A 12,215-nucleotide genomic window follows, 5' to 3' on the forward strand; every position below is an offset into this window, starting at 1 on the left:
AATCTTGAGATAAAAATAAAAAATAACAAGCTCCAAAGCAAATGGTTCTAAACAAAGAAGAGAAGGGGAAACAAAAATAAAGTGACTCTAAATAGGTAAATTAAGGTCATTTGATGAAAAGCCTAGCATACCAGGATAAACTCTTATTAAAAGCTGCCTTAATACTAAGATTTTTGAGCAAAAAGATAATGGTTTCTTCCAGATTTATTTGCCATAAAGGACCCCTTCATTTCAAAGTAACCCTGTGAGTGGCTGAAAACTTAAAGAAAATATAATTGCAAACATCTCATCACTTACTTTCTGTCCTCTCTTAATTTATTTCATTAGATATGTCTAGAGATATATAAGTGCATATATTTTCATGGAATCTTTCCTCCAGTGTTTCAAGTTATAAAATTGTGAATATTACAAATTAGGAGTCTTTTTTCAATCATTCTCATGATTATACAACAGATGGCTAAATGCTTTTAAATCTTAATTATTATTTTTTGCCAATTTCTCATTCCAATCTTATCTAAAATGTCCTGCCTCTTTCTAATTGAGCATTTTATGGGGAGTGAAAAATATGTCATTAGGCTTTGTTACAGTTAATTATAATGAATTTGAGACATAATTCTGCAAGAACACTAACATTTATTTCTTATTTATATAGTCTTCAAATTATTAACTTTTTTTTTTATATTACTCTTCATGAAACATGATATTTCCTTCTTAAACTTGTACACAATCTTAGGAATCATTTGTTCCAAATCTTTCCTTTACCTCAGAAATCTGAGATCCAAAATCATGAAGTCCTGTGTTTAAGGCCGTATATTAGTGACAAGGTTAAGACCATAGTTCTAGAATCCTTTTGGTATTCCAAGTCTTGCATTATTATACCATCTGGCTACAACTACTAATTCCTACCACAAATGCCATACCATTATTCCTAGTCACTCATACAGGAAATATGTACAGAGACTGCCATATACGGGCACTTTCCTACAATACCTTTACGGCTTATAATTCTGCAAGGCAATTATCTTCCATACTTGACACTTGAAAAAACTGAGGCTCAGAGAAGTCCTTTTAACTTGTCCACGGCTACATAGCTCTACGTGGTAGCCCCTTCCTAGAATTCTCAGCCAGATCTAACTCCAAACTATAAGATTACTTTCCATGCTTTGTCTTTCTAGCCTATATCAGCTTTTTCATAGTAGTTTCCCCCCACAAATAAACAATGTGAGTTAGATTTTTAAAGTTCTTACAAGGTTGTTTAATTATCACACAATTTGCAATTGGTACTTGCTCTTGGCTCTAAAGTAGTTATCATCCATATTGCACATACAATCTGTGAGACCAGCTTCTTGTTTATTGAATTGTGAAACTTAAACCATTTTGTTCCTTGATTCTAACTTAATCGCAACTAACTTTTGAATACATAATTCTTAGGAACATTAATATGTGTTTTTAAGTCATTTTTATATAAAAGTACATATAAATTTATATTTTTTCTATATGACAAGAAATCTTATCATTCTAAACCATTTAATTCTTAGGTAAATGCCACAGTAACTTATCAACTGTAGCATGCACAATCACTAAGAATAACATGCAAAAGCAAAAACCACTGGTGGTTGAACTATGAAAATATCATCCATTAGAACCATTGAGATTATAAACATGTTTGTTTAAAAAATGAGAATTTTAAAATCAATGACCTAGTTTAAAATAGCCAACTTTGGGGGCACCTGGGTGGCTCAGTAGTTAAGCGTCTGCCTTTTGACTCAGGTCATGACCAGGGTCCTGGGATCCAACCCGTATCAGGCTCCCTGCTCAGTAGGAAGCCTGCTTCTCCCTTTTCTACTCCCTGTTTGTGTTCCCTCTCTCACTGTGTCTTTCTGTGTCAAATAAATATATAAAATCTTTTTTAAAAAATAGCAAACTTTTCATAATTAAAGTCATTAAATCTATCAGAAAGTCTTCTTTCAAAAAGTAAAATTATCTATGTGGAAAATGAAATTCTGTTTTAAAAGGGAACTAAACTCTAACTTTTGGAGGGCCATGATTGGTTTTTCTTACCTTATCAAATCTCTAGAGTTTGATATAATGAGGAAAATAAGAAAAACACAGAAAAAAATTCTTGTAATTCCCGAATCTTGCTTACACACTAGTTTATACACCATCCCAAACCAATGTTTCATCAAATATATTTTCAATGTACCAAAATCAATAGGGTGTTGCTTCCAATTAAGGAGAAGAGAAATATGACATACAGAAGAGGGCATAGAATAAAATATCATAGAATAAATCATTAGGCAAAGACATCAGCACGAAGTATTGGATTCCTTCCAAAATGTGATTTAAAATTATTTCAGCCTATTCTGTCACAGTTTTTAGCACATGGATTTGTTAGTCATGACCAAGCTGAGAAAGACAGTCAATCATTTATGCTAATCTTTAGAACATCTATTATAATTAATTGGTAAGAATTATATTGCTTAAATATAAATCTGTCACCTCAAAAAGTTGGAAAGTTGTGTTTAAAAAAATTTTTTTTAATATTTTACAGGTTTAAATGTCAATGGCTGACTTCTGGTATCAACTCCAACATGTAGAGAGTTTGGAAATCTTCACTTCCATCCTCATCACAAGAAAAAAGCTGAGCAAGCAGGGAGCCTGCTTCCTCCTCTCTCTGCCTGCCTCTCCCTACTTGTGATCTCTCTCTGTCAAATAAATAAAAAAATAAAAATCTTAAAAAAAAAAAAAAGAAAAAAGCTGAGCAAAGTAAAAAATCAAAGTGGTTTTCTTACAACCTTCAGAGAATAGAGGTCTCAGAGTGCTACCCTGAAATCTGGAGAGCCAGGAAAATACAGAAAATCACAGCTGAGCTCAGCTTACTGGAAGCAGAAGCCCACTGGAGCCAGTAAACCGGTAGGAACCTCTAAATGTAATTTTGATGAGTTGCTGGAGGCACAAACTGCTGGAGATAGATACAGACTAGCTTGCTTGACAGTTAAAACCTTCAGGGGTCCAATCTTAGTGAGGACCTACACATTTATGGGTTTTACTTATAAGAATCCAACCAGGTTCTCTCAAGAGAAGATTAGTGAAAAGTTCCCTCCTACACAAATGAGGGCCTGGTGTAGGGATGGAAGAGGGGAGAAAAGTAACCATTTTGGAAACACGCTCAAGGGAAAAGTAACAATTTAAAAATACATCCAGAGGATTTTACTTCACAAAAACTTGCCCTAAAAATATTTTACCAGAACTTTATCTGACCGGGATGGCAGGGCAATTTTAAAAAATGAGATTTAATTATAAGATATAGAACCCTGATGCTCCCCAACATTTTACTACCATATCAATAGGGTCCCAATATAACAACAATAGATTATAACTGAAAAAGCTGTAAGACAGCCTATTTATGAAGACTTTTAAGGGTAATCCTAAGAAAGGGGAAGAGAACAGATAAAACCAACTAGAGGACACAAAGCCTCTGTCAGCTACAGCTAGGGTAAATATTAAATGCAACCCACTTCCAGCCAGATTAACATAAGATCTCACACCAAAATCCTCACCACTCAGTTTCTATTTTCTAATATACCACATCCAGCTTTCAACAGAAAATTGCAAAGCATGCTAAAAGGTAAGAGAAAACACATTCTAAATAGAGACAAAGAAAACATCAGACCAGCCTCAGATATGGTGATTCTGGAATTATCAGAGAGAGAACTTAAAACACCTATCAGTAATATGTTAAGGGCTTTCATGGAAAAAGCTGACAGCATGTTAAGAAGGTAAATGGAAGCAGAGAGATGGAAACTCTAAGAGAGAATGCAGAGGAAATTCTTGAAATCAAAAGCACAGAATGAAGAGTGCGGTGATGGGCTCATCAGTTGACTGGAAGTGACTGAATAAAGAATCAGTGATCTTGAAGACACATCAATAAAAACTTCCCAAGCTGAAAGGTAAAGAAAAAAAAAAAAAAAAAGAACATAATACCCTGGAACTCTGGAACAATTACAAAAGATGTGTACTGGGGATCCTAAAATAACAAGAAAGAAAGGAACAGAATATTGGAACAATGGCTGAAATCCACAGGTATAGGAATCTCAGGGAACATAAAGCAGTATAAATATCAAAAGCTAAACACCTAGGCATATCATATTCAAACTACAGAAAACCAAAGACAAAAAGACCATCTTCAGAGAAACCAGAGGCTATTAGAAAGCAACTTGCCTAAAGAGTAACAAGGATAAAGATTATATCAGATTTCTTGTCAGAAACCTTGCAAGCAGACAGAGTGTAGCCAAGTGTTGTGTAGCAAAGCGAAGCAAGAAAAAACCCCCAGCAACTTAGAATCCTGTATTAGGTGAAATCATCTTTTCAACATGAAGGAGAAATAGAACCTTTCTCAGACAAACAAAACCCAAGGGAATTTGTTACCAGTAGACCTGCCTTGCAGGAACTAGTAAAAGAAGGTCTTCAACAAGAAAGATAAGATACAGGTCAGAAACTCCCATGTATGTAAGGGAAGGAATAATGACAGAAAAATAAAATATTTTATTATTCTTATTTTTAACTGATCTAGTAGATTATTCAAAATAATAATATCAACGATGTATTGGGTGATTTTTGCTTATAGAAAAAAATGAGATGAATGACAGCAAGGATAGGAGGGAGGAATTGGGAATGTACGGTGCAGTGTTATTTGAAAGCAGATGCAGCTTAGCCACAATTATGTATTTCAAGCTCTAAGAAAATCACCAAATAAAAGTTTTTAAAGAGGTACAATTGATACACTAAGAAGACAGAGAACATGGAATCATATAATGGTCAATTAAGTACAGAGAAGCTACAAAATGAAGGTAAATTTAAAAAAATAATAATAAAGAGTAAGTACAGGATTAGAAAACAGTTACACACACATGGTGGTAATAATCTAACGATATCAATAACCACTTCAAATGTGAATGGTCCAATACACTAATTATAATAGACTGTCAGAGTCGATTTAAAAAAAGACCCACTATATGTTGCCTATAAGAAAACTATTTTAAAAATAAAGACACAGGGCACCTGGGTGGCTCAGTGGGTTAAAGCCTCTGCCTTGGGCTCAGGTCATGATCCCAGGCTCCTGGGATCAAGACCTGCATTGGGCTCTCTGCTCAGCAGGGAGCCTGCTTCTCCGTCTCTCTCTGCCTACTTGTGATCTCTGTCATATAAATAAATAAAATCTTAAAAAAAAAAAAAAAAGACACAGATAGAGGCACCTGGTGGCTTAGTTGGTTAAGTGTCTGCCTTCCGCTCAGGTCATGATCCCAGGATCCTGGGATAGAGCCCCAAGTCGGGTTCTCTGCTGAGAAGGGAGCCTGCTTCTCTCCCTCAGCCCCTCCCCTGGCTCATGCTTACTCTCTCTTCTCTCTGAAATAAATAAATAAAAATCTTCAAAAAAATAAATAAATAAAGACACAAATAGATTAAAAGTAAAGGGGTGGAGAAAGACATAACACACGAATACTAGGTAATTACAAATTAATACCAAAATGGGAAACTATCATATACCCATTAGAATGTTCAAAATCTAAAAACTGAAACTGAAAATACTAAGTGCTGGTGAGTATGTGGAGCAACAAGAACCCTGATCCTCAGCTGGAGGGTGTGCATAATGGTGCAGCTACTTTGGAAGACAGTTTGGAAATTTCTTACAGAACTAAACATAGTCTTACTGTAAGATCTAGCTGTCACAGTCCTATGAATTTACCTAACTGAGTTTAATACTTACATCCACATAAAACCTACATGGGAAGGTTTACAGTAGACTTATCCATACTTGGTAAAACTTGGAAGGAGCCAGGATGTCTTTCAATAGGTAAATGGATGAACACACTGTAGTTCCTTTAAACAACACAACTATTCCTTAGCAATGGAAGAGTGAGCGTCCAAGCCACAAAAAGACATGGAGGAATCTTAAATGCATATTGTCAAGTGAAGGAGGCCAGTCTGGAAGGCTACGTACATTATACCATATGATTCAAACTATATGACATGGTACAGAAAGCAAGACTATAGAGACAGTAAAATACCAGTGGTTAACAGGGGTTGGTCAGGGGGAGGGATCAATCGATGGGGCAGAAAGGAGTTTTAGGGCAGTAAAACTATTGCATTATATTGTAATGATGGACACATGTCATGATATTACTCTTGTGTCAAAATCTATAGAACTTTGTAACACTAAGAACAACTTTAATGTAAATTATGTACTACATTAATAAGAATGTATCTAGTGGTTCATTGAGTATACCAAATGTACCACACTAAAGCAAGATGTAAGTAAGAGCAAAGACTGGGCTGGGGGTGGGGGGTGGATGGAGAATGATCTGGAAGCCCTGTACTATCTGCTCAGTTTTTCTGTAAATCGAAAACCATTCTAAAAATTAAAGTTTCATAATTTAAAAATAAAGTCAAGGGCAGAAATTAAAACTCAGTTTGGCCCCAGTGAGCACAAAGCATCAATTAGTGTTCCTCCTATGTTAGAAGACAGAAACAAGTCTGCTGCTATTTTGGGACACAGTATTTGGCTCTGAAATGCCAGAGAAATAGAAAACTGACAAAACCCTTTATTCCAGTGTTGGCATTAGTACTGCAAGTTGTACAAAGCTTAAAAAGAAGGCTTGTCACTTTCTCCCCAGTTACTTGTTTAATCAATAAATGTGGCAGAACGTTAGACCTTAAAGACCTTCCACAACAATAAGAGATAGAGTTTTAACTTGATAAAAAGAAATGAAACTGAACTCCTTCTCAACTAGAAACATACAACTAACTACATACTCCCTAAATCCTAGGTATGACCCTAAGCTCATTACAGCAATACTTCATCGAATTCCTAAAACAACTGTATGAACCAAATGCAATAATTATTCCCATTTTGTAGATGACTGAGTCATAGGCTGAGGAGGTTCAGTACATTTCCTAAGACTGAGGATCCAGACTTCAAACTGGTAGGTGGATTCAAAGCCTGTTGCTACTTTGCCACATTGCTTCTTAATTCTGGGAAAACTGGTGTAATTTTATCCCCAAAAGATTATTCTAATGATTTTAAGCAAGAGTGACTATAACAGTAGAACTAAGAGTACTAAGACAGGTAAAAATCCTCCAGTTTTTTTTTTTTTTAGTCTGGAATAAGATTCAGAGTGATATTTTTACAAGCGTAAGTGTTCTTTTCATGTTATCTGTATAGAAACATGTGTGCATGCCCATGCGTTCGTGTGAGCACGTGTTTGTGTATCATGAGAAAAACACAGAATTAGAGAGACAGAGGAAAGAAGAAAGAGAGATTTTAAAACATAAGGTAAAGGTGGGGGGCGGTGCTGGGAGGCTCACTGGGTTAAGGGACTGCTTTCAGCTCAGGTCATGATCCCAGGCTCCTTGCTTGAGGTGAATCTGCTTCTCTCTCTCCCCCCAGCTCAGTGCTTGCTCTCTCTCTCTCTCTTTCTAATAAATAAATAAAATCTTAGAAAAAGAAAAAAGATTAAAAAAACCCTCCTCGTATTAATTCTGGATTATACTAACGTGAATAGGTCACCAAGGTACCAGAACATAACTTCTAACTGTTATTCTGGGGGAGATTTATAAAGCTATCTGTCTCACCTCTGCCTTCTCTCCAATTTACTCAGTGTGGAAAATGACACTGGCCTTCCAAAACCTTAACTTATGTTTGGACCTCTTCCATAGGAGTCTGACTCTAGTGTTGCTGACCATTTAAGATGAATATTTCAGCGGGGCTGGAACAGTCGGCTTGGCCCGAGCCAAGCTTTCTATGGCTTGCATGCTTTAAGAGGTTAATCTAGCCCGCCAGTTCACTTTGTTTAAAAGTATTAAATGGAAAGACTGTAACATTCAAAGAAAGGCAAAGCTCACTAGGTAAGACCCCAATAATATAATGGAGCATAAAACCTCTAGAGCTTTTTACCATAACATTTTATGAAACATATGTACACACTCACTGGAACAGAATCCAATTCAAATGGTTCTGCAGGTCAATTCAAAGTCAGCACATATGCAGTATCTTTGGGAAAAATACGCATTATTTCAAAAGTGCCTGGACCTAGCTGCTTCCTTTATTTTATAGTTTGTTATCAGTCTAGAAATATACTGTATTAGGGGGATAAAAGGTCACCTACCACAGTATAATATAATTTGGCGCCAAAACAAAAAGTTCAATAATGTAGTACAAATTTCAGTATCAACAAATCTTTGTGTTGCGGAACAAAAAGAATCACAGAAGGTAATTCTAAAAGGAAGTGCTAATTTTAAGTGTGGGTGATAAATATAAAAATTGAAAACAATGATTTCATTCTCAACTTCACAACTAATTATGAAATCCTTCAATGTGCACTGTGAAAGGAGCAAAAGAATCTCAATTCCTACATTTAAAAGAAAAATGAATTAGGAATGGGCCTGATTAGAGCCACCGATTTTGTATTATTCTGATGTTTCCTAAAAGCTAGGCGCAACCCTGATCCTCCTAAGGGGAAGGAAGTAAAGGTCCACTTTGCATGACAAAGGTCAGATTTCTGCAGACAAATGAGACCTCTTTGATTGACTGTTCCTAGGTTATCACTGGCTGGCTGGGTCCTGGGAGGTCAAGAGAGGTTCCAAACTGTGCTCACTGCTTAAGGGAGACACCCCTGGGGCCACTTTAATCATTTTAAGATCATTACAACTTTTCTTATTCTGGTTCCAGCTCTACTCCCTTAAATCTTGCTAATGCATACTGGCAATTCAGGCCTGATGTAGGTTAAAAAGAAATTGGAAGTATTCAGTACTAAGTGCAGATGGATCCAAAGAGAATCCACTCATTTAATAACTTCTTTTAATTCTAAGATTGAGTTCAGTGAAATTCAAGTAGACCACAGAGGGTGATAATAAGGCCCCAGTAGGAAAAGCTGACTCTGTTACAGCTGTCCTGGTATTTACACTATGTCATCGATGCCACTGCTCCAGATTTCATTTTATACAAGGTAGCTTAATGCAAAAAATATCTTCGTTTCCCCAATCATTATGTATCTTTAATTGTAATTATTATAATGTTTTACTTTTTTGTAATAGCTATTAAGTGATAAACACACAAGAAACGCTGCAATAAAAATCATCACTTGACTGCATGCATTTCAGTGCTCTTCTACTTAGTGCAAATATATGTCTAAACTTTCTCAGTGGACTGGAAATATATCAAATGGACCATATTGATAAAAGTAAGAAGAGTTCTGTTCTGCCTATTTGTAATTAATGAAGGATATCTCTTAAGTACTTTAGATAATGTGTACAAAACATCTGTATTTAATTATATCGTCCTTCTCTTAGATGATGGGAATTGAATTAAGAAATATTTTGAAACCCCTATGCAGATATAAAGGTATTAATGGCTGTTCAAAAGAACTTCGTTGGTACAATGCTTGAAGAGTTCAGTTTTATAAATCAATGGCCTGACGCTTCATTAATATCAGATTTTCAATTTTACAAAGGGAATAACCTTAAAATATTAGGCTGATACATAAAATAGAACATGAGCAAAGACAAGGGCTGGATCTTTTCACTATTACTATGTATCACACAGACACAGAAAATGCCTTTTCTATTAGTGCAGATCTGAATAAAATTTTGTAACATATATAGTGAACAGGGTTTCTCTTTGAATTCTGTTGTGGACTGAGATTTTTTACAAGAATAAATTAACAGCTCGCTAGTCATTCCTTACAGAGAAAAAAAAAAAATCCTAAACTGTTCTCATGGAAACTGGGACACAGAGTATGGGTTTTCAGTACTTGTTCTTAAGTATTGAAAAAGATCAGATTTTCTTTCTGGATGCTTTACTGGTTCCAAATGCCACTTCTTTTCAAAGTCAGTGTCAGCTCTGCAGTCAGTTTTCAGTCTCCCAGTGGTAAGAATATATTCAAAGGCTGTGTGCACAGCAGGGTAGAAGTCTTTCTCCACGAATGTAACTATATCACTCATCAGTAACCTCCTGCCACAAGGGGACTTATGTTTTCTTTCCTTTTAGTGACTCCTCAGGCCCTTGAATGCCAGTCACTGCCCTGAGACCTGGGGCAATAGTCACATAATCTCTGTCAATAGTTCCTACATAAGCCACTGGTGCAACTAAATGTCAAGACAGCAGATCAAAGTCGGCACATTCTAAAACTCATGTCCTTTATGGATCAATTTTCATAAACTATACTCTGTGTTTTAGAAATACATGGAAGCTCATTCTTTGCTTTCTTCCTTTTAACCCAGACACGTTTATTTACATGAAAGGCAATCTGATTTGTACATAACAGTGTGAAATGCTAATGTAATACATAAATCTTATTCTCCTCTTTGCATAGCCCTCTGGAGGTATTTTACTTCTTGGAAGTATTTTATTATACCTATTGTCTTATAATAGAAATGCAAAACTCCTTGGGCTATAAAAATAAGAAGGCAAAGACTGGTTTGCAATACTTCACCATCCTACCCCAGTGCCTGGTACAAAAGAAGGTAGGTAGTACGCTCCTACTTATGATGGATTTTATTTTTAAATCTTCATTATGCTAAGGTAAATTATGGCAGACAATAGCTTTAGCGTGTGTTTTATAATCTATATCTATTTTTGTTACTCACGATTGCTTGGGAAAATGAATATAATTATTGGAAAGCATTTTTGCTCTGTAGGATTCAAATACAAACTACATAGCTCTAGTCTTAAGTAAACCTGAGTAAACTACAATGGACCAAACTATCTTCTCTGAATATCTTTTCAGATAGTTCTAGATACAAAGATTTTAAAATTTGCTTATTTTCCTTAAAAAAAAAAACTGTACTTGGAAAACACAAGATTTAGAACAGAATGCACAGCAATAGTATTTATGCTTATATCTACCTGAACTTTAGATATATTTACTACAGAGGTAAGAGCATGCAACACATTAAATATTCATGTATCAGGGGTCTGAAAATGGAGAAGATGAGCAAACAAATACTAGCCTTAGAGCCAGAAGGTGGTTTACTAAACTCCAAATAGAAGCTTCATTGTCTCAGTTCCCCTAAGCAAATTTTTATATAGTTACATGAGATCATTAGGTACAAAGCATCAATCTGAGTTCTCCTGTAATCTGTGAGACATTAGGCAAGTCACTTACTCAGAAGGTAGCCTTGGTCTTATCTGTTTCACCACTTAAAACAATTAAAATTTACAAGTGCTAAAATGTGCAAGAAAAAGAAAGTTTATTATTCCTATTTTTGCAGTAAATGGCTGAGGCCAAAGGAAAATTTAGATAAATGGGGGAAATTACAGAGGTCCTCATTAGTGGAGAAGATTTAAATTTTTGGAGAAATTGAATATTTATCTTCCTTAATTCTACTCTTTGTTGGCTTTGTTTTCTAATTCCACTCTTTGTTGGATTTGTTTAAAATCCAAATACAGTAAACTTTTAAATTAGAAAAGTTACTTTGATTATATCCTGAATCAACTGGTGTTGAAATTGGGGGTGTACGTGTCTGCAGGCACATGTTTGTTTGTGCTAAGGGGAGGGGTGGAGGGGGCAGAAGAGCTGTGATGCAAATCCTTTGGCTTTCCTCTAGAGGATGGCCCAACAAAACTACAGGTACATTATGGAAAAGCAAGTGGAGTCTTGCTAAACCAACTTACCAGTTTTTCGAAGGGGGAAATCATCCTTCGTGTCCTGTGCTCCTGGTAATGTGTATTTGTAGGATGGAGATGTTCCACTCAGGGGTGGAGAGCTTTGATCCAGTGACGTGTGGTGGGCAGCCCTACCAAAGAAAAAGAAGCTTCACCATTTGCTCTGGAGTTTTTCCTGCATGTTGGTCAGCAATAATCAGTTGCACATGCTGTACACGTGTCTCAGCTGCCTTTATGTTCTTTCTGTCCAGTGTGTGCAATCACAGCCTCACAGAACCATGTTCATTTCAGCAGTTCATTTCAGAATGTTGCAGGACCCCCAAGAATGACCACTGTGTGTCCGGTCACTCACTTGTACAGACCTTGCCTCACTAACAGAGAATTCACCGAGAGCCCAAGTTTGGATCATCTGAGATCACTGTGGATTTCTCTTAGGTGTCACACTTACGGAAAATTCACCACCCAAATCCTTTTTAGTCAAAAGGGTAGAATAGCCAGAGTACAAGTAAACATATAGAAGAGACTTCATTTGCAAAAATTGTTAGGTAATACA

General features: G+C 36.0%; 1 protein-coding gene across 1 annotated transcript in view; it reads right to left on the reverse strand.

The window, feature by feature from the left end:
- HDAC9 (histone deacetylase 9) overlaps nucleotides 1–12,215 on the reverse strand; it is a 662,132-nt gene that overhangs the window by 353,139 nt on the left and 296,778 nt on the right. Inside the window, exon 7 of the mRNA XM_082692420.1 lies at nucleotides 11,672–11,793. Within this exon, the coding sequence (XP_082548546.1) occupies nucleotides 11,672–11,793 (122 nt within the window). The remainder of the gene's footprint in view (nucleotides 1–11,671; nucleotides 11,794–12,215) is intronic.

The sequence above is a fragment of the Mustela nivalis genome, assembly GCF_964662115.1.
Source record: "Mustela nivalis genome assembly, chromosome: 12".
NCBI lineage: Eukaryota > Metazoa > Chordata > Mammalia > Carnivora > Mustelidae > Mustela > Mustela nivalis.